The sequence below is a fragment of the Trachurus japonicus genome, chromosome 22, assembly GCF_045865225.1.
Source record: "Trachurus japonicus isolate A0001 chromosome 22, Traja_1.0".
Classification (NCBI taxonomy): domain Eukaryota; kingdom Metazoa; phylum Chordata; class Actinopteri; order Carangiformes; family Carangidae; genus Trachurus; species Trachurus japonicus.
In genome coordinates, this window is record NC_140928.1 from 19,237,470 (window position 1) to 19,259,491 (window position 22,022).

The window sequence follows — 22,022 nt, forward strand, 5'->3', positions numbered from 1 at the left end:
ACCCGCCCCACATGGTGAGAGGAGAGGGAGCGCTTGTTTTCCATTCCACTTTCAGCAGTTGAGTATTATCACATTCCATAAACAGAGGCGCTCTTAAAAGACTGATTTCATTAGGCTTTCAGCTGACATGAAACCAGCAGGTTTGAATGAACTTTTGTTTATTTTCATGAGTTTCATGAGTTATGTGTTGTATGTGTGTGTGTGTGTGTGTGTGTGTGTAGGGAAGGAAGGGGGGTTGAGAAATGCCTGCAGTGGGAGGGGGATTTAACCTGGCTTGCTTTTTTGTGTTGAAAACTCTTAAGTGTGGAGGGTCAGCCGAAGACAGGAAAGCCCCTCATCATTTACTGCTGCTGTCCTGTCCTGAGGGATGGCAGCAAGAGGCGGCATGGATCCTCTACTCATGTCGCACGTAGAGCCACTGCCCCCTTGTGTCTGAAAGAGGAACTCTGCTGGTTGATGATACATAAGATCAGGATCTTGTTTCGCCTGCACTGCAACAAATTAAACACGAATGAGCCCAGTCTGCATGAGCAAGAACTGCCATTACTAAACTTTTTTGTCACAGTCCACAAGAAAATATGTTTTGATCCCAGGGTTTTCTAACCATATTAAGGAGATAGTAGTGCTAGAGGCTAGGAAGTTTCGTCATCTTCAATTCTTTGCCTCAAATAAAGGCAAAAACAACCAGCATCCTAATCTGCATTATGTTGGATACACCCATGGGCTCCTCTCCAGGCACATAACATTTTTCAGACCCAAGTTTAAGAACTACTTGCCCTTGAGGGTCAAGCACCACAAACTGTCTCCAAGGCCAACTTTCAGCATTGGAAGGGTTTGTTATCATTTTGATCCACGCTGCCAAACACAATCCAAATATGATGCACAAAAAGTGAGATAAGCTCGTAATTCAGTCCATCATTTTTTTTTATTCCATTAAACAAAGGACCTGCAGTGCAGAGAATCTCAAACATTCATCAGCATGGCTCGCCATTAAAAAAAAAGTAAAGGAAAGAAGTACCCCAGCTTCAAAGTCATAGGCAAATATTTCACAATATCTACATTGCTAAAAGTCACACTCCAACCAACTAAACCAGAGACCATCCAAACATAAAACAGTAGTATGTGCTCATGAAAAGAAAAACGTTAAGCAACATAAAACTACAGGACAGACCTCCTTCATATTTGTTTATAATGGTCATGCCATCTAATGGAACTAACACATAATGCTTCAACTACCTTTACTTCATATAAATATGATATCAGCCATTGGTATTGGTGCTTAATAAAACATTTTTCATTTGTTCTCCTCAGCAAAATCGGGTCAACATTGCACAACCCAAAACACGCACAAATCCACAAACCCTCTGACAAACTGCTTAACACTGTAAAAGGCCAGCTAAAGCTCAAGCAAATACTATTCAAATCCCCACTGTATTGGCTCCGTTCAGTCAATGCCATTAAGTGTTTGCCATTCAACAAGTTAAATCTCTTAGTGGCCGAGTCAAACTTTTCCTGCCAGCTGTGATAATAATGTGAGAAATGGAGCTGTGTTCAGAGTGCCCTGTGTAGCAACATGAACTGATTCAAATCAAAATGCTATTGAGAGGAATTATTTGTTATAGTTTCTTTTTGCTTCTTTGTCAAAACATGAATTTTCCTAAATGTTCTACAGTCTGACTGGCAACACATGCTATTACGAAATGGCTAATGAACATGTAAACTCTGGAACAGAGAAGGAACAGCTCAACAATTATGAGCAGGAGGGGGAAAACCTAAGAAAAACATCTCTGTTGGCTCAGAATATAGACAATGCTAACAGCATTAAAAATAAATAATTTTACAATAACATAAAGAAAAACAAATAAGGAATATTCCCAAACGATATAATGCTTCAGTTTACTGAGGATGTGGGATAATATGGCTAAAGGTTGTACAGTCACAGGTTGCAAGGAGACAACTATGAACAAACTGTATGTGTATGCTTTGCCCTACATGTGCATGAAAGCAAATACACCTGTGTCAGAGGATGCATAGGTGGCATAGGAGATTCTGAGGTAAACCCATAAAAGGCTGAGAAGGAGAAAGTAAAAAGCATACAGCATATATAACAAAACCGTTGTTATATACGTTCTCTCCCCAACATCCAACCAACACTCATATCTACAATGACTTCTGTGTGTGTGTGTGTGTGTGTGGGGGGGGGTATAGTAGAAATGTCCTAATAACTATTACCTGTTATTTTCAACTATGTTTTTTTTCACCTACGCACCTCTCTGGATACAATCAGAGGCAAAGGGCATATATAAGGCAAGTTATAAAACATAACAAAAACATTAACCACTCCAGACAACCTTAGTTTCAACAGTATGGGTCAACACAAATAATTTTTTCAAGACACAATAAGTTAAAAACCATGTATGAACAATAGAAATTACTTGGCTTTTTTTTTTTAAAACCCATTCATCTCTACCAGAAAAAAAGCTTATAGAAATTATATAAATTCTCAACCCATCAAAACGTGCAACAATAAAGAAATACCCTCTCCTTGAATGGCCAATTATAAAGAAACAAGATGAAAAGCTATGTATACACACTAGTATGTACAAGTATTGAAATAAAAGAGTGATATTAGATATTTACATACAAACATCAGTCCCTGATCGATTAAGGCCAAAGTGCTGTAGATGCACGAGTCACCCACATCACATGTAGGCTGCTGTTGCACTTAAGTGTTCCTCAGTTTGCAATTAGCAAAAGAAGCGATTATACAATAATACTCAAGGCCTTTTATTCTAGCATCCTGTGTCTTTCAAACATATAAAACTTAGCAAACTTTTAACTTTAAGAAATAAAATAAGCCCAAACCTCACCTTTTCCAGCTGTCTGAAATCTCCTTTTTTCCCTTTTTTCTTTTTTTCTCCTTTTTTTAAATTATTTTTTAACAAAAACAAGTTATCTTAATTATACGTACAGTTGCACTAGAGTTCATATGATCGAGTCCTGATTCCAGTTCAGCCTTCTTAACTTCCAGTATGGCCATCTCATCCCAAGACAGTATTTATAGGGAGTCTGGGTCTTGTCAAGAAGCCCACCTGTTAAATGCAGATGAATACAAGGAACTGGTTGGTGCACTGTAGTGACTAGTGCTGGTCTCCTCTTGTGCGAGTGGAACAACAGTGTCAGTGATGGATGAGTCAAAGCATGCCGAAGCCTTCACTGCCCTCGCTGATGGCCAGCTTCAGCATCTTGTGCAGCTCCTCGTAGGAGTCGTAGGTGGGGAGGCACAGCTGGTTAAAACTACAACACACAAGGATTATCAATTAAGTATTTATGTAACCTATGTAATGCAACCTGTGAAATTACACTTCATTTGAAGTATTTCCAAGCATAAAGTAGCATATTTTTATTATTTTATTTATATTGTGATTTACACTTGAAAAGTGTCCCCAATAATACGTCTTTAAGTAGCTTTTGCTTAAAACTACACTGCCTAGCTGTCTTTTTGATACATCTGCCTGTGTTGTCCTACTTACCAGGTGTGTGCAGTGGGCAGGGTGCTGTGTGTGGGGGCGGCGATGATCTGGAAGGAGGGGCAGAGAGTGTTAAATCCCCCGGGGGGCAGCTGAGAGGAGCCGGTGGTGAACTGCAGCAGACGGGCCAGCTCCTCCTGGGTGAAGCTGGACACCACGGCCCAGAACCACTTCATCACCTGTAGCAAAGGGAAACCAACGTGCTCAGACATTTTCATCACTGCTCTGCTGTTAGAAGAAAAAGCAAGACAGAGATTTTCCATGACATACTTTCTCTCTGAAGTGCCATGAACCTCCAACAATCACAGCGTGGGCCTTGAAGTCCTGCACGTTTATATCGCCGGTGCCACACATCAACAGCTGAGGAGATTAAAACGGAAAAAATTATGAGTGTCGTAAAAAAGAGAAACAAACTTTTATTATGAGCATTGCACATACCTCCAACTCATTCTCATCAAATATGGCTAACAGGTTTTCTGGAACCAGTTCATTCAAACCTGCAATTGATCAGGAAATTACAATAATTACGCACACACATTACCGGAGACATCGAATTAGAGCAATTGGCAAAAGGTGGCAGCCTGCAGCTGTGTTAGTTCCCTTACCTTTCAGGAAGTGTTCCACCTCATCTCTCACCTGACTGGCCAGTCTGTACTGGGCCAACAGGTTGAGATAATGCATCTTGTTTTCATTGGTGACGGCGATCTGAGCTCCCCCTGATATCAGCTCCACCACCTGCAAGATATACAGTCCTAAATTAATATAAAACAGTAATTGGCACGAAACAAGATCAGAATTGTGTCATTGTGTGGCTCTCAAAGAAACAGTCGGTTCAGTTCAGTGGCAGAGTGGCAGAGAAGGGATTTGATTATGTGTTAGTTCAGCAACGTTCTTGAATGTGCGTGTCTGGCTGTCACACACTTGTCAGCCTTATTATAAATAAGCAATTTAAAAATTTTAAACTTATGCATCTAATTAAAAGGAGGAAGCTGAGCTCAGCATGTCCACATGAAGAGTTACACAGACAGATATTGTGTGGAATTTTAGAACTGAACAACAAAAACAAAGTTTGAAAGGGTTTAAAAATTAATGTAAACACACCACTCCCTCCCTTTAAGAAAAAACAAGACTCTTGCCAAACAAGCAATATGGTTCCTTTTGCTTGGTTTATTGCTCCTATCTCCTGTGAAATTACATCAGGGATAAAAGAGGAAGTTCTCTTCCAAAAGTGTTGCCTCACCTTCTCCAGCTGTCCTGACTTGCTGTACTTCTCCTCAGCGAACACCAGGTCCATTTCACTCACGTCATTGTTTAGGATGAAGCAGACTTTAGTTTTGTAGAACTCCTGGTCGTCAGTCTCAAAGTACTGCGTGTGGAAAATAAAATGTATTAAAAAAAATTCTTAAAAAAAAAAAAGAACTGCAGGAAAATGACATTTTTAAATAAACATGACATTTCATGTTGTCGGTGGAAGGATGAAAAAAACCCAATTGGGTCTCGTTTTGTTCTCTGCTTTGAAATCTTAGGAAGTTGGATAAACAGCAAAACACACTGGCTGGTTCTCCATGAAATAAATAATGCCAAGAAACAAATCAGGTTTCCTGGCTTTCGCAAGGAATTTTAAAGTAATGAGACAGACCAGCTGACACCAGAAGTTAAACAATGAAAACATGACCTTCCAACTTCCAAGGAATGAGTCTTCTCAATGGGAATGTATTTTGTTCCATACCTTGTAGTTCATCCTAAGGCCAATGATCTGGGCCAAGAAGGAACGCGTAAAGCGAGCTCGGACCAGCTGCTTGTAGGCTCCACCCAGGGCAGACTCATACAGACACTTGCCTACGATGCGGCCCGCAAACTCGTACATCTTCAGACGTAGGTGCTGAGGCCTGTCAGCATTTGGGTGCACCTGCAAAACAGATGTTAAACCTCTTATTACGCATGCTGCATGCAACGTATTGAGGAGGCAAAAGAAAAACCCACACGCTGTTTTTAAAGTGGAGGTGCTTTAACTAAACAGACTGACTTACAAGTCCCTGGTTGTTATCACTGAAGCGGGTGAACAAGTGGTTGGAGGTGTCAAAGAGGGTCTTGCAAATCAGCTCAAACCACTCCCTGCGAGGTCCACCCCAGTCCAGAGCTGCAGACAAAACATGAAAAATGTAGCAGAGGGGTCACCTTGACAAGTGTGACTTCCTTCGGTGTGTAATCTAAAGACCTTTTTATTGTTAAGTTGTTGTCGCAAAAGCAAAAATATATATATAAGCTGAAGCTCCATCATGCTCTAATGTTTTGTTTACCTTCCTCATCCTGAAACACGACCTCGAAGTTCTTACTCCAGTCTGACACTGAGAAGTTCCTTGTTGCCTTCAGGGACTGAGCAGCAGCAGGAAGAAAGACAAATGAGTGTCAAATTAATCACTGGGGTCATATGAGTGTTATGATTACATGCATATATTCATGGTGCGCAAATTACGAGACCGCTTCACGATACAGTCAAGAAAACACTCACTGAGTCGAGGATGGAGTGTCGAGTGATTTTTAGGCAGGTCTTGGTGCGAGGTCTCTTGGAATGGATTTGTCTGAGTTCACGCTGAAAGAAGTTCACTTTGTCTTGAAACGTTTCCGAGCCCCCTGTGGACAGAACCATCAAAATCACTGCCACGGCCTCCAAAAAAAACAAAGTGTTTATGAAGTGCAGCTGGAGGCAAAAATGAATCACACTGAAACAAACCGATGTTCTTGTGCAGGAAGCGAATGAAAGTGGCAGCCATGATGTTCCTGTCTTTGCAGCTGAGCTCCACGGGAGGCTGTATCCCATCATCCACCACCAGAGTCAGATACTTGTGAACTGGATCAGGACCATAATAGGTAAACTGCCAAGAGAGCAGGGGAATTACAGCGAGCCTGTCAAAGCAAATTTTTTTTAAAAAAAGGGCTGTTCCGCGTGTTTTTCTGACAGCTCATCTGTTTACCTTTGTTCCTGGACATACTCGAAAGGTGAAAAGGCGCCATGGAATTATTTTCAGGTAGAACTCCTTCACGGATAGTTGCTGTTAAACGTAAAAAGACAAAGTCAGTGTCATCTTACCTTAAAGCAAATACAGGTCTCTCCTTTACTTTACTTATACAGAAAAAAAAAAATCATACTTCATACATCATTATAAATCAAATGCAACCATTAGGATGTGGCCACTGACCTTTGGCGATATGTAACAGTAGACCTTTTTTGGTTTCTTGACTTTCTCAGGTTGTCCCTCCACAGGAGAGTCATGATCGTCCTCCTCTTCACCCATCGAGGGCCTCCGCTGGGGAGCCAGCAGAGACGAGGCTGGTAACTGCCATGAAGAACTGCTGTAGTTCCCACTGCTGTACAGGTACGCCTCGAAGTAGATACTTATGCCTGGAGTGGACACGTTCTTCTCCACACAGGCCTTCTCATTCTCTGAAATATGCAATGACACTATGAGCAACACACGATGACTTAATTCTATAGCAGCGCATTTTTCCAGCAGGCAAGTAAAGGCTGCTTACCACTGAGAACAATTATGTCGAATTCTCCGTTGCTGAGCGGCTGATTCTTGTAGGAGATGCGGGCCCTGAAACAACCCGTTTTCCTCAGGGTCAGTCTCAGCAGAACCTGGCACTGCTGCTTGTTGAGTGAAACTGACTTGCTGCAGTACTCCTCCAGACTGTCATCATCCACTGTGCCCAGCTGGAAGGACAGGAAAACTAAAATGAATCCCAGCTCAGAATTTGGGGAATTACTTAAAAAAAAACCTGTTCTGATGTAAAACTGGTGACTGCACAATTGGGAACAGAAGGCTGAAAACAAAGGCTGGCCTTTATTTTTACAGTCACAATCAAGAAATAAATGTAGAAATTGCTGTTTTAATGGATAATAGAAAAAGGGTTTGTTCTCGTACAGAGTGCACATGGACGCTGTAGTTGGCTTCATCTGTTAGAGATGTGGAGTTACTGGTGGGGTTTCCATATTCATCCCTGGGTTCAATCTGCAAAGTGTGCTGCTGGCCATTTGTAAGCACCAGGGTGGAGAAATGGTAGGCTATCTTGGTTTTGGATGGGACAACTGTACCTGAGGAGAACAAAACAACAGAAAAATACTTAACCCAAGCACCAAAACAAACTTATCAAATCATTTATTGCACAAAACAAAACACAGGTTGGCTCTTAGACATAACATACAGAAGTCTTACCTGGCTGGAATATTTTATAATAAGGGCTGTAAGCTACATTGAGGCCGCCCAGCTTGACAGCAACCTCATAGCGTCCAGCCTTGCGCACCGTGAAAGCTACTTTGACTACATTGGACTCTGGTTCTTGCAGAACCTCCTGTGTAACAGGGATGTCCAGAGCCAGTTCAATGTGGGTGATGTTGACCCTCAGCCCCACAGGTCTATGGGCTGGGAAAGGCTGGCCATTCTTATAGAACAGCTGGAGAGACAGACAAAGATAAGGGACAAAGATTTAAGACAGAGGACACACAAGTCAATTTTACATTGCTGGATATAATGTTGCAAAAAAAAATATTCTCGACACTGTTGCATGCTTAATCCACCTCTAAGAAAGTCAATGAGACTAAAAAGCAAGAGTGCAGAACATCTTTAGCTTTGATGCATGAGGAATCGACAGTCACCTGGACTCTGAAGCTCATAGTCTGCCCAACTTCCTGTGGTTCCTTCCAGTCCCATGAGACCTTGCAGGAACGTGGGTCCAGGTAGTTGCCCCGGACATAGTCGTAGATGCTGCGGTCACCGCGTCGACCTGGATCCTCATTCTGCAGGAAGCTGACGACCCTCGCTGCAAGCTCACAGAGGAACTTGATGGTAAAGACGAACGCTATGATGGAAACAGTAATTCCACCTGCCACAGGGAGAGAATAAGTGCAAGAGGCAGTTGGTTGGAACTTGTGCTTGCAATAAACGAAAGCTATTTTCATATGGATGTGATTAGGTATTTGAGAAATTATTTCAATGAAGCAAAGACAAACATCTGACGAAGGTTGACGGATCAAAGTTTTACAACAAGTCTTCAGGCTGTAAAATAATAAAAGCCTTTTGTAAAACTGGTGGTTCCAGGTCACAGCTGAGGTATGTGCTTTAAGGAGAGAGAGACAAGGAGCCACGTAACAAAAATTCCAGGACAAGCCACATCAGCGAACACTAGACTCACCAATCACGTAAAACATGAGGTCCCTTATCAAGAAGCACAGTGCCACAGTACAGCCAAATATGAGAGCTCCCGCTGAAAAGACAAATGGATATTGTACCGATGAATAAATACAATGAAAACAACATCTATCTAACTATCTATACTAGATTTTTGTGATTGCACTTTTTAAAACATTATTCTTACAGTTGTATAACTACAGCACAGCTTGGGTTTATGTGGTTTTGCCAAATGAAGAAACAAGAGTGTGACTTTAGTGGACAGTTTTGAATGACGCAAGAAAATAAGGGTTATGACACTGCTAATGTAACAACACTCAGAGAGAGAAGGACAGAAAAACAAACACATGCAGCAATAGATGAAGCAATAGAGACTTCTCCATTACATTCAAATGATCTGCGATTAGTAACACTTAACATTAATATAACCCATCGTATGTTTATGTCTCTTTAAATGTTGCGCAATAGCTAAGGCAAGCAAACGCAGAGTCTCACCAATTGACCACTTCTCATTCAGACGCCTCTCAGCAAGGCTGTGCACCAGCCGGATCTCGTAATCCTGGTCTCGATTCCCCCTTGAGGTCTGGAGGATCTTGATGCCGGTGGATAACTTTATGTAGTCTTCGTAGTAGTAGCCCCAAGCAGCTAAAGAAAGCTGCAGTTGACTGTCAAACTGAGACAGATCATCCAGATTCATACAACCCAAGGTCTTCAGTCTGCCATAAAAAAACAAAAACAAATGTGAAGTAGATCATTGACACGGATGGAGGCACCACCTATAATTCACACTATAGTAAAACAACACAGGCGTCATCACAAAGTGTTGCCCTATAGAGCAAGACTGCTGACTTCTCGACAAACAACAGGCTATCCCTCACACTAAACAAATACTATTTCATGGGTGTAACTTTGATCCTATCAGCTCTAATCTTTAGACAGATGCTGTGGCATGTTGCATCTGGTCTCACTAAAAGGCTAAAGCTCCAAAGGTTCATTACAGGGACAGGTCAACAGGGGAAAAGGCTTAATAGATAAATGGTGGCAACCATTAAAACCAAAACCTAATCTCCAATTCTAAGTCTACCACAGCAAAATTGTGTCTTTGTCTGGTAAAACTAGGGATGTGACTGTTCATTGTGTGTGGTTATCAAGGTCACAATTTTGGTAGCACACAATAACAAGCAACTCCACAGACTGTGATCTGAAATAATAAAAATATAACTATTAATGAGTACTTGGCTCAAAATGCACAAAGACATTTTTGCACTTTAAATGCATTTTCCATTTAAAACATACAAATCTTAACCCTGCACACAGAATCTGACATTGCCCCCTATAGCATATGTCAAGCTGAATATAAACAAACTGTTGTGTTGCTAATATAACTGGTTCACATATGCCATGGGGCTGATTATCTACCATGTGTTTGTGGTCAGTTATTGTGGAAATTATGGTAATCCAAACAAAAACATAATGCTGTTTTCATCTTTTATACGAGTATATAATTGTATCCCTCCATGAGCCAACTCTCGCTAACACTGTTTCTCTGAAAAGCAGTGAGAGGCTTATGCGAGTCAGCAGCTTAATCTTCCCCTTTTAACGTTTATTTTTAGCCAGCAAATTAATGCAAAGATCATCTTTGGTTATTAGACAGTTAGTCAGTGAACTGATACTCTGCAATAATGTCCAGTGAATCAAAATTGGCAAAGCAGACAGGCACAGTGTGACAGCCATGACCTTCACAACTGTGACATTGTCTACCTACCATGCAATTATCCTTCAAATGGGATACTCTGCGTTTGAGAAACAGCTGACTTAGAAACATTACATCTGACTTTACTCTAACATGAGCAGGACAAAGCAGTAACTACTCATCATGGCTGGTTTTGACTGCATCAATAGAGAGCATCGAACGGACAAACACACACACACGCACAGAGAGAGAAACATCTGCATTGCTGCAGGGTCTCACACGAACAGCCTCTAAAGAATACTTTTCACTGCAGTGACCCTCTCAAACACTGCAGCCTCCACAGCTCAGTGTCAGCAAACTCAGCTAACCATGATCAGAGAGGCAGCCCTCAAGTGGATATAAATAAACACAGTCTTTGCTACCCAGTATGAAACATGGCCATAACCACCTACACAATTCAAGATATTTAAAAAACATGCCGAGGACAATCTACGTTTATGACATGCCAACGCGTAATCATTTCTGATAAAGGAAGGCTGCTCATGACTGTTTGCCTGATTGGAGTAAATTCTGAAGTTAAGACCTCTCATTGCTTACGTATGGTAATAGTGCTCCAGGTTCTGGGAGCAAAGCCACTCCTGGAAGGCAAAGTCTCGGAGCAGCTGGATGTGGGCCTCTGCAATTTCCCTCCAGCGCTGCTGTTCCTTCACCACCTCTTCCAGGCGACTCAGTACACTCAGACTCAGCTCCTCCAGTGTCTGTACATCTGGATGACACATGAACAGCAAATAAAAATCCCCATGCAAATACTGGCCAGGAAATCAGCACCAGTAATGCCACAGCAAAAGCTTAAATACTCATTAAAGTCTACTATGATGAGTATCTAAGCCGGTGCTGATTATGCACACATGCCACCTGCATCTCATAAGCCTGAATATTCTGTTTCAAAACCAAAAAATGACCGGGGTCAAAGCAGTAAGCAATACAATATCACAGCATTACACATAACTCAAATTCACTTAAAAGTGACATCTTTGGTATTGCTCTTCTGAAACTAGCATGGATCCCAGACAAAGTATTCTCTCCAGATGCAGTTTGATTTTCAGGCAAGATAACACGGTTTACAGAAGTTTCCTTGTGCCAATTACAGAAGCACAATGGATAAGACCATCTGACCAAACTTGTGTGTGCTGACTGCACTGGTAATCTGATATGAGACAATAATAACCCACTGACCTTCAAATAAGTGCCTGTATTGAGAAAGACTATGTCCTTGGAGCCATTCCTGAATCTGACTTTCTTTTCCTTTCTTCCAGCGTACTTCCCAGAAGAATATCCACGACAGTGAGCAGAAGAGGAAGGTCAGGAAGAAGCGGCGGTCCATCAGACCATCTTTTCAGCCTTCACGCAGACCCCTCCGAGCTCAAAGGAAAAGCACCATGAAAACAGGAAGCTGGTCAAGTTTCCTATAATAATGAGAAACACAACTGCTTAGATTCAGTTCTGCTAAGTCAAGAAATAAAAATATACAAAACAAAACAAAACCAAAAAAAACGCTGACTGAACGATTAAGCCTCGAAGCTTCAACTGTAAACCACGCTGCCAAGAAAGCATGAATATTTAAGTGTCACCCTGGATAAGTGCTGGCTGATGGGAGAATAACATTACTCCACAGCACTGAAATATGCATGAACAACTTGGCTAAACAATAGTCATAAACTGTCACCAACCCATGTTTAACTCCCAGAATAAAACAAACCAGGTACTTTTGAACACCATTACACTATTAATCACATCCACCGTCAAGTCCAGGATAATGGTGCTGGTGCTGAGGATGGTGAGCTGTCTAGACGCGCTAGTGCAGGTGTCTATAGGTTTCCATCCGCTGCCTCTGTCATAAAAAACAACAACCAGGAAGCTACATAACCTCCTCGGGAAGCGTCGGTAAAGTTCACCGGACTATCGCTTGAATGACGTCTCAAAATTAAAAAATGCAATACCGTCAGTTCAAGTCTGGTGACACCTGGGGCGCTAGGTGAAGCTAGCAGCTAACTAACGCTAACATCTGTGGCATCATCAGCATGACAAACGACCACAGCAGCGTAGCAGCAGCTAGCCCGGTTAGCCAACAATGTCAGCGTAATTAACGTTTCTGATAGCTCGTCTCCAGCCCGCGGCGGTTCACCGAGATGCACATCACAACATCGTCACACGAGAGTCCACTTGCAACAGCACGGCCACAAAAAGCAACACTGTAGATGTAAAAAAAAAACTCCTCAATGTATGTGTTTTCAATAGGAGCCTCTACCTTTTAGCCAGTTAGCTTCGCAGCCCCGGAAAATGCGCAGAAAAGCTGTCGGGTTTTGATGACGTCAGCAGCGATAGCGTCCATCCATACACACCCTGATACACACACGAGGGGAAGGGGGACCAAAGTTTCACACTGCTACTGGGATTTGTGTGTCAAATTTAAAACATGGTAAGTCGTCTGTAACTCCGTGACAGCTACTTTATGGTTGTCTTGATCGCGGGCGTCCCTTACAGTGTTGTATTTCGTATATTAACAGAGCACTGAAGTGTTTCTTTGCCAGGGACGCCACTGAGCTAAGTTAGCTAGCCTAGCCCAATGTGAACGAAGCTCTGCATGTATCCCCAGCGGCATGTACAATGATGACTATTCATTTACGTATCTCAGTCTAATGATCATTGCCTGAGCTTTTACGAAATACAACCGAGTTGGCTCCCAAGAAGTTGCGACCGTGAATGTAGGGTCAGATTTACCTTTAGCTTTGTGTCCAACTAACGAGTTAGCATGAGTAAATGTCAACATGGTGTCAGCTGAACAGCTTTGCTTGATCATATTATAGGTAGCCTTTGTTTTCCTGCATGCTCAGCTGTGGGATAGTTGTTTATAGTCAATAAAGACCCCGTGGCAGCAGCATTGTGTTGAGAGGGGGACTCTAACCGGTCAATAGCACCATTTCTTCTCCTGCTTTCCAACCAAATAGGAAAGTGCTGGTAGAGATTTATCTTCTAAACAGTGTTGTGTTTTATCTAATCCAGGGGAAGCAGAAAACAAAGAAGTTCGCTGCAATGAAGAGGATGATCAGTCTCAAAGATCATAGAATGTGAGTTTTTCTCTCATCTATGTTGTGAAGCCAGAGTCGACCCTTGTCTAACAAACTATCCCAGCACTGTGAAGTGTGTTTATCCAGCAAAACATGCAATTTCTGGTGAAATGTGGACTTTAAATATGTATTTGCGCCTTATTGGTTGTAATTGGTTTTGTAGAAAAGAGAAAGACCGGGCTAAAGCAAAAGAGAAAAAGAAGAAAGATCCCTCACAGCTGAAGGAGAGAGAAGTGTAAGTTGGTTGCACAAATGCTAAAATTGACTTAACAGCTTGTGGTTGATCACCCTCTAACTTGATATCTTTTGATTGTCTGTGCAGGGCAAAGTACCCATCATGCCTCTTCTTCCAATACAATACTCAGCTTGGTCCACCATACCACATACTTGTTGACACCAATTTCATCAACTTTTCTATCAAGGCCAAACTGGACATTGTTCAGTCTATGATGGATTGTCTCTATGCCAAATGTAAGTATTAATATCTAGTCAGAATAAATATGTGGATTATCTTGTCTTTTTTCATATCTATGTATAATGTCATTCAGCAAAGAATAATAATAAATGGTAATTCATTTTTTCTACAATCTTATTCCATACAGGTATCCCATATATCACAGACTGTGTGATGGCTGAGATTGAAAAGCTTGGAATGAAGTACAGAGTTGCTCTCAGGTACAGAGATGGCACTGAACTGGCAGATTAACCTATTACATAGATTCATAAATTATTTTTACCATTACCTTTTACATTTTTTGCTTATTCTTGTTATTGCAGGATAGCCAAAGATCCAAGGTTTGAGCGCCTGCCATGTACACACAAGGGAACATATGCTGATGACTGTTTAGTCCAAAGAGTAACACAGGTAATATACTATATACATGTGTTGTCTTGCATACATGTCATCAAATGCCACTGTTCACTGAATGAAGAATTCCACAATATGAGTAATATCATGTATGGTCCCTGTGCAAAACAGTGGTAGCAAAATCCAATGACACAATTTTTCCCCAAATAAACATTTATACTGCTATTTGGGATGTTATTAGCTGTATTAGTGACATTAGACATGCCATTGATAAATAGGGGTATCCAGGTCAGTTCAAGATGGGAATCGAACCGTGATCATCTCGTCAGTGTGTACATATACTGAATTTGATAATCGTTAGTTAAACTGACAGGGAGGTGCGCCAGAGGTGGTTGCTACTAGTGACAGAACAGCTACCTGAAACCATCTGTTGGTGGCAGATTAGTCACATAACGTTATGTAACACTGTGTAGTTTGGGGACTGAGGGGCAGATCTAACTCACATTAATTATTTCCTCAGCACAAGTGTTATATCCTGGCTACTGTGGACAGAGATCTGAAGAGAAGAGTCAGGAAGATCCCCGGCGTACCCATCATGTACATCTCAAACCACAGGTATACCAATAATTCATATCACCTTTGTTTGTGTGCTCTCTGCAGAGTCTGTGCAAGCTTCATTTAAAACACACTTCTCCTCCCTGTTTTTAAATACAGGTATAACATTGAACGGATGCCTGATGACTATGGTGCTCCAAGATTTTAACACTTTACAACTGAGCTGGATCTGTAAATGGACTGAAGTTTCCTGTTTAATATTATTTTCCTTTTATTCATATTGAAAATATTGTTATGTTATGAAGTTTGATTTTGGGTGAGGGTGGGATGGGGTGTGTTTGATGTATCTGAAAACTACTTCAAGTGTTGTTTTTCTTACAAAACATTTTGTTTCTAGAATAAATGTTGCAGTGCATGATCTCTTCAGTCTTTGTTTTTTTCTCAGCCTCAATTTGTAGATAAGCAGAGATGCTGATTTCCTCTGAGAAAGATAACCATGAGCAATACTTGGTTGGTTCATATTTTATACTGTTATTGTCCTTCAACGTCATTTATCCTGTTGTGATTATTATGATGATCCTATTTGAAGTTTAAATTTAACAAGTGTTTATTGCTTGTTTTTCCTACACTGTGGTTAATTAAAATGTATATGGTAATAGAAAACGTGGAATAAAATATATATTATATATTTATATTATATATTTTATATATTAAAATATACATTTTTTATAGCTTGATGGGATGATTTTTAATAAGTAGTTAACAAAACAGGATGAAAGCATGTTGAAATCAAAAATGTAAAAAAACAAAACAATTTTTTTTCCCCCTGAGATTTCATTTAATGTATTTTCATCAACTTGAAACCCGGATTAGTGAACTCAACTTAACCGCCTCAAAAATGGTGCGTTTAGGTGCTTGAATAGTATATGAATACAGTAGATCCCTCTGTAGAAAGCAGGCGGATCTCAGTTTGACACCTCGCGAGTGGCACCTGAACGCAGCATTTGTCACGGCTGAGTGGCGCATGCGCAGTACGCGGGGGTCTGGGAGTGTCTGAGCGGCTCGTTGGACGTGAATCCAACCCGCAGTCACTGAAGCCAAGAAGAGCATCTGCATGAACAATGAGCCGGTTGACTTGGAGGGAGATAATGTGGTGAAGCGGACATGAAGTGGACGTTGACGGACTGTCGTGTTGGGATTGTGGTGGAGCAGTGATTTGCTGGATATCTTGTGATGTGAATGACCTCTAACGGTACAGGGAATTACAGGCATTTCCAGTAGTACTTTGTTGTCTGCACAGTCAAATCCTCTTAGAGGCAGTGATAGCGTTACATTGGTGGGCTTGTGTTTGCTTGTTGATGGACATGGTGATAAGAAGCTGCACGTCTAATGGCTTAATTTCGTTATCAATACAATAATATCAATAGCTGATTATTGGTTGGCCCACAGGCTGATTTATATTTTACCAAAGTGCTGAATAGTTACTGTAAAGTCATTCTTGATTATAAAAAATTAGGATTTTTTATTTTGTACCACTCTTCTGAAACCATTGCTTCATATTGACCTGCTTCAGCTTCAGAGGTGAGTCTAATTTACAGCAGATCAGCTTTACATTGGAGACACCACCGCCGTGACTGAGAGACAGTGGTAGGCACAAAGCTGCTGGATGTCATGAGTTGGCCATCTGTTGTTGGAACATACTTAAACCTGCGAGCAGATTAACAAGTGAAAGGGTCCAAGGCATCAGTCGGGGGACATTTCAGTGCCAGCTGGGCTCCCCCACCGCCCCCCTGGTGGAGGAGGGATGCTAAGGGCCACCGTGGGCTCAGTGGAGGAGAGGGATGAGGAGCAGGAGGAAGAAGGCGACGAAGAGCTGAGGGATGGAGGGGTGCCCTTCTACGTCAACAGAGGGGGCCTCCCGGTGGACGAGGAGACTTGGGAGAGGATGTGGCGCCATGTGGCTCGAATCCACCCCAGCGGTGAAGCTCTGGGGAAGGAGATCCGGGGTGTCGCTGACCAGCCCAAGGTACAGTAATGTGCAAGTTGCAGCTGATCATAAATGACAGGAATAACTGGTGCAGCCCTCTGTGCCTTCTCACACTTATGTGTTGAAAATGTTGTGTTACAGTGTTGCTATGCAGTTCCACATGGCAGAAATAGACAGTCATGTGCCTCTAAATCCACCATTGATAATTCTTTTTGCTGATAATTTTTTTCCAGTTTAATTATAGTAAACACAGCAGAGGTTTTGTCCACAGTGTGTATGTGTAAGACCTTAGTTATTTCCCTATGAGATAGATACCTCCACCAGTAGTCACACTGAACAGAGAAGAGCACAGAGGTCAAACAAGACTACACTCTCCAGCTTCAGTGAACATTGGGTTTGCACAATGCACAGCGCAGTTGTTTGGCTCCTCTGTCCCACAGATTCCAGTACCGAGTGTGCCTACATACCAACCTACCACCACTATCCCACAGCGCCTGGAAGCCATACAGAAATACATCAGGGAATTGCAGTATCCTTTGGCTGGTCAGAACCAAACCAGTGATTGTTGAATTGAGTTTGTTTTCATTTGTTGTTCACTGTTTGACACACTGATCTTGCTCAAATAGATAAGAACAGATGGCAGAAGTGCACTATTTACAGAAATCCTTTTACTAATCCCCCTGACCCACTGTTTTAGCACACATGGATAGATATAGACCAAGTAGGTCGCTGTAGATAGTATACTCTATATTTAGTATAAGCTTGATTTCCAGTCAGAGCAAACTTTTCATTCATAATTCACTAACAACCTATGAATATCATACAGCTATTTAAGAGGTTGTTTCATTCCCTCACTGTAAACAGCTTCCTCTGTTGGTTTGTTACTGAATGACCTTAACTGTGCTCTACAGGTACAATCACACAGGAACACAGTTTTTTGAAATCAAGAAAAGCCGTCCTCTTACCGCGTAAGCCAACTCTGTCTTTAACCCCCAGGCTGATCATGAGTGTTCGAGGTGGATGTCACGGGATGTCAGCACCGGTGTCTGCTGACTTCTTTTGGTTTAGCCTGTGATGCTCAGGGCTGATGCATGTGGATCAGCTGCATCTCTGGTTTAGTCCGGAGCTTTGTGAGTCAAAGTTAATGTCAATCAGCAGAGGCCTGGAACATGCTTCTCCTGACCTCACTTTATTAGATTAATTAGCGCAGATTTGATTTCCCTGGCTCATGGAAAAGGTTTTTGTTTGTCTGCATGAAATAAATAACTATGAATTTACCGTTATGTCAGTTATCAGTGCACTTGTGTCTTATAGGCAGAATTACAAGTTCTTGTTCAATGTTCCTGCACAGGCTGATGGACATCGCCAAGGAGATGACACGGGAGGCTCTGCCAATCAAATGTCTGGAGGCGGTGATCTTGGGGATGTATCTTTTACTGCAACTGATCATGACACTTAAGATTCTGTGATGTTTTCAAATTGTGTTGTCCATGTGTTTCTTTGCTGAGGCTAACAGCTTTCCAAATTTAGCAGATGGATTCACAATATGTTATTGAAGCAGTGGCAGAAGGAAAATGGAGCAAAATCTGCATCAATTGGACAGGAGTTTTGTTTCCTTGACTCACCTTCAAACAGTTACCTCACCAACAACATGCCGGGTGTGGAGCGCTTCCCCCTCAGCTTTAAGTCTCAGTTCTCAGGGAACCACTTCTACCACATCGTGCTGGGAGTTCACAGCGGGGGGCGGTTCGGCGCCCTGGGCATGAGCCGGAGGGAAGACCTCATGTTCAAGCCTCTGGAGTTCCGGACACTGATGGACTTGGTGCAGGAATATGACGGAGCCTACAGGGGCTACTGGCATACCCTCCACAAGGTCAAGATCGGCCAGTACGTGTCCCACGACCCTCACAGCGTGGAGCAGATAGAGTGGAAACACTCAGTACTGGACGTAGACAAGCTGACCAAGGAGGAGCTGCGGAAGGAGCTGGAGAGACATACCAGAGACATGAGGCTGAAGGTACGGCCCAGAATCTAAAGCATTAGGGTGATGTTTTTTGCACGTTTAACTTTTTTCTTTTCTTTTTTTAAATTTACTTTTTTATTGACATTCAGTAACAAATGTAACATGTGCACCCATTTCAATTATTAGTCATTAGAGCAGGGATGTAAAACTCAATTTAGTTCAGGGTCCACAAACAGCACAATTTAATCTCAAGTGGGCCGGACCAGTAAAATAATAGCATAATAACCTTTAGATATATTAAAAAATTTAGATTTTCCTCTGTTTTAGTACATTAATAAGATGTTTACAGTTACTGAACTATCCTATTACAAAACATATTATGAACCACCTGAAATTTCTAGATAAAAATATGTGCAATTTCAAATTTTCACACTTGACAAATTCATCCTGAGGGCCATATTGGCCCCTCTGCAGGGCCGGTTCTGGCCCACGGGCCGCATGTTTGACAGTATCATCATGAATGTCCTTTTTCTAGGACTACATGTTAAACTTTTGATTCATGTTTCTTCCTGATCTCTGAATTTTACAGAGACTTCGTAGCACCAAAAACAATGATTAGAAATGTATATTTCACCATCAGCAGGTGGACCGCCCTTCCTTCTTATCAGGTTTCTTCTGACATGCTGTATCTGCATGCACAGTGACACTGAGGCGACCTGCCATTTGAGGAGCGGTTCCTGTCAAACGATGCTCTCATCACCTCTCATGCTAACATAATGAAGGCTGCCTCGATGCTGAGCTGTGTGTATAATAAAATGAATGTGATGGCTTGACTCTGCTCTGCCGTGCCTCATGCATGGCTGCCTCAATCTATCAATAGCTGATCTTTTACACTGAGTGCTCTGCACAATCACATTAAAGACAGACGCTCAGCACCACGGCGTAACTCACACGCATGGGACGTTTTTAAAGTGATTGAAATTTGGTCCAAACTGTTCTTTTTTTTTTTTTTGCAGATAGGGAAGCCTGTACCTCCCTCTCCGACCAAAGACAGGAGAAACAGCATGGGTTCACCCCTCAGAGGACCAGGCAGCCCCATACGCAGGATCAGCCGCGTGGAGAGACGGTATGACCAATCATGTGCTCTGGAAACTTTAGTTCTTCACTAAAAATACAAACAGCGTCACCATTCGATGTGTAATCTTTATAGTCACTGGAAAATTTGGACCACAGATGTCTCATGAATTAGTCACAGTTCCCCAAAGTGACGAAATCTCTTTGTCCTGTTTCATATTTGTGTTGGTGCTGATGCAGTCCCTCGGGGGAGAAGAAGGTCTTGGATCAGAAATCGTCCACAGACATGAACGGATACCAGATTCGGGTCTGAAGAAGAATTCAAAAGTTTGCTTGTGAAAACTGAAGGTACCACACACGTGTTTCATGGGCCCATTGGACTTTATCTAAGGTTCAATTCTTTGTACACACTGGTCTTTTCACGGGATGTAGTTACGAACTGGTCACCAGCAGCTTTTCTTCCCAAAAACAAATGCCTCATTCTGCTTCCTTATGTCAGTGTTGATAGAGGCTTTTTCCAGGAGTGGTTACTGTGCATAGTAATTGGTGCTGGCAACACTCCCACAGTAAAAGAAAGGGTCAAAATGTGCAGTAATTTGTGAACATTTTTACATCACCACAGAGGTTTGCTGACTGTACACAATGTGAAATATGAGCGTTCCCTGTAGCTGGGCAAGATTACCACTCAGTGTAAATGTGCTACTGGACATTTAGGGTTTGTTTTTTTTCCGTGGTGTTGCTATGTTCAACAAAAGCTCTTAAGGCTTGTCTGCAATCTGTATCCTTGTACTGTACATGTAAGTGTGCAAATACATTTAATGTAATTTTAAATCCACTTAGGCTCTGCTGGGCAGCAAATACTAGTGTGACTTAGTTTGTAAACCACTACCCTTGTGCCTTGTATGACAACTCAAAGAAAAACACTTTTTTATATCCAATCCATTATCAGCATTGCCTCACTAAACTCAAAGCAGTGTCACCTCTGCTCTTCTAAATTACTTTGAAAACAACTGAGTTAATATCCAGATGCATATTTAGCATGAAATCTACCTTACAGAGATGTTTGACTGAATATGGGATTGAATACATCATATGCCTAAGCGTATCTAAATATAAAAAGGCATCTGTTGAGTAAACACATGGGTCACTGCGTTCACTGAATATAAAATCTTTCAGTGAATCAATGTCTTGATTGTCAAGGTGACTCACAACGCAGCTGACTGACTTGATCTGCATTTGATGTGGATGTAAATTACTAAGTAGTCATATGTACTGTATAACTGCTCTATATATACAATTTCTAACTTTTATTTGTAGCAACTTTATCCAATGTTTCACTTGCCTTAAGTGGTATCTAAGCAGCTGATATCCATTTAAGTGTATAGTGTAAATACATTTGTTTACAGCACTTCTTTCTGCATTTTGTAATTTTTTTCCAATTGTCATTTTATACTTCCCTCAGTGTTGGTGATCACAAGTAGACCACTCTAATTTACCACACATGTTGCCACAGCCAACATTTTAATCTGTACAGTCGGTGTTGTCCTTTTTTCTTTTTCAATATTCTACCACACAGTTGTTTTGTACCTGAATACCTTTGTTTTACAGGACCACAATAAAGCATCACCTGGATTGTGGCAACACAGCTAGCGATTGTTTTTCTTTTAAATTCACTGGTTCCAACAGCTTACGTGCCACACATAAAGTGGCATGCTGTACTTGGTTGTTCTAGGCTGCAGGCAGGGAGTGGCGCCAGTTTCCTGTCAGCCGATAGTTCAAAATGCGCACTGGGTGTCCTCAGCTGAAGGGTGGCTTTTGGCACGAAGGCAGATGATGACGAGAGTCCACCGAGGAGAACTCCAAACACTGCCCCTGTTGGGTTTACACAAAGGCTACAGAGTGCCAAGAAGTCTATAAAAGGAAAGCATAGGTCTCAGTAAATTAAAACACTCAGTCAGACTAAGTGGGACACTTTCAACATGTTTTAGATCTCAGAATATTGCTGAGCTCAAGTTTCAAATGGAAAACCTATGCTGACAAAAGTAAGATGATCAATGTGAAATATTATTACACTATCCTTCATATTGTCTTTGTG

At 41.7% G+C, this 22,022-nt stretch overlaps 3 protein-coding genes across 5 annotated transcripts; 2 read left to right on the plus strand and 1 right to left on the minus strand.

Annotated features, from left to right (window-relative positions):
- Positions 1–906: 906 nt before the first annotated feature.
- On the minus strand, positions 907–12,770 carry arel1 (apoptosis resistant E3 ubiquitin protein ligase 1). Of its 3 annotated transcripts, none has more exons than XM_085766955.1 (22): positions 12,721–12,770; positions 11,649–11,878; positions 11,010–11,178; positions 9,215–9,435; positions 8,724–8,795; positions 8,188–8,414; positions 7,748–7,985; positions 7,457–7,626; positions 7,065–7,245; positions 6,731–6,975; positions 6,506–6,583; positions 6,265–6,406; positions 6,043–6,164; positions 5,831–5,906; positions 5,561–5,670; positions 5,260–5,439; positions 4,771–4,896; positions 4,136–4,265; positions 3,969–4,027; positions 3,801–3,890; positions 3,534–3,709; positions 907–3,297 (listed from the first exon to the last, which is right to left on the minus strand). In XM_085766955.1, exons 2-22 carry the CDS (start codon positions 11,794–11,796, stop codon positions 3,195–3,197), a joined length of 3,063 nt encoding a protein of 1,020 aa, XP_085623081.1. In that variant the 5' UTR covers positions 11,797–11,878; positions 12,721–12,770; the 3' UTR covers positions 907–3,194. The 3 variants fall into 3 exon arrangements, with proteins under 3 accessions (XP_085623081.1, XP_085623083.1, XP_085623082.1); XM_085766957.1 differs by lacking the exon at positions 12,721–12,770 and adding an exon at positions 12,413–12,431; XM_085766956.1 differs by lacking the exon at positions 12,721–12,770 and adding an exon at positions 12,172–12,291.
- A 27-nt stretch (positions 12,771–12,797) lies between these two features.
- fcf1 (FCF1 rRNA-processing protein) lies at positions 12,798–15,318 on the plus strand. Its single transcript, XM_085766958.1, has 8 exons — positions 12,798–12,891; positions 13,476–13,540; positions 13,704–13,775; positions 13,863–14,011; positions 14,143–14,215; positions 14,318–14,405; positions 14,869–14,963; positions 15,063–15,318. Exons 1-8 carry the CDS (start codon positions 12,889–12,891, stop codon positions 15,109–15,111), a joined length of 594 nt encoding a protein of 197 aa, XP_085623084.1. The 5' UTR covers positions 12,798–12,888; the 3' UTR covers positions 15,112–15,318.
- Positions 15,319–15,931: 613 nt separating this feature from the next.
- Positions 15,932–21,572, plus strand: vash1 (vasohibin 1). Its single transcript, XM_085766959.1, has 7 exons — positions 15,932–16,929; positions 17,331–17,419; positions 17,802–17,858; positions 18,242–18,316; positions 18,526–18,907; positions 19,870–19,979; positions 20,168–21,572. The coding sequence occupies exons 1-7, from the start codon at positions 16,708–16,710 to the stop codon at positions 20,238–20,240; spliced, it is 1,008 nt and encodes a 335-aa protein (XP_085623085.1). The 5' UTR covers positions 15,932–16,707; the 3' UTR covers positions 20,241–21,572.
- Positions 21,573–22,022: the final 450 nt, after the last annotated feature.

Excerpts from the sequence above, each read along its gene's own strand:
- vash1 (XM_085766959.1), top strand. The coding sequence starts at position 16,708 with ATGCTAAGGGCCACCGTGGGCTCAGTGGAGGAGAGGGATGAGGAGCAG. Across the intron at positions 16,930-17,330 it reads GTGTCGCTGACCAGCCCAAG|ATTCCAGTACCGAGTGTGCC; the intron begins GTACAGTAATGT and ends TCTGTCCCACAG. Across the intron at positions 18,317-18,525 it reads GAGGCGGTGATCTTGGGGAT|TTACCTCACCAACAACATGC; the intron begins GTATCTTTTACT and ends ACCTTCAAACAG.
- arel1 (XM_085766955.1), bottom strand. The coding sequence starts at position 11,796 with ATGGACCGCCGCTTCTTCCTGACCTTCCTCTTCTGCTCACTGTCGTGG. Across the intron at positions 9,436-11,009 it reads CTGGAGCACTATTACCATAC|ACTGAAGACCTTGGGTTGTA; the intron begins GTAAGCAATGAG and ends TTTTTATGGCAG. Across the intron at positions 3,891-3,968 it reads TTGATGAGAATGAGTTGGAG|CTGTTGATGTGTGGCACCGG; the intron begins GTATGTGCAATG and ends TAATCTCCTCAG.
- fcf1 (XM_085766958.1), top strand. Across the intron at positions 13,541-13,703 it reads AGTCTCAAAGATCATAGAAT|AAAAGAGAAAGACCGGGCTA; the intron begins GTGAGTTTTTCT and ends TTGGTTTTGTAG. Across the intron at positions 14,964-15,062 it reads ATGTACATCTCAAACCACAG|GTATAACATTGAACGGATGC; the intron begins GTATACCAATAA and ends TTTTAAATACAG.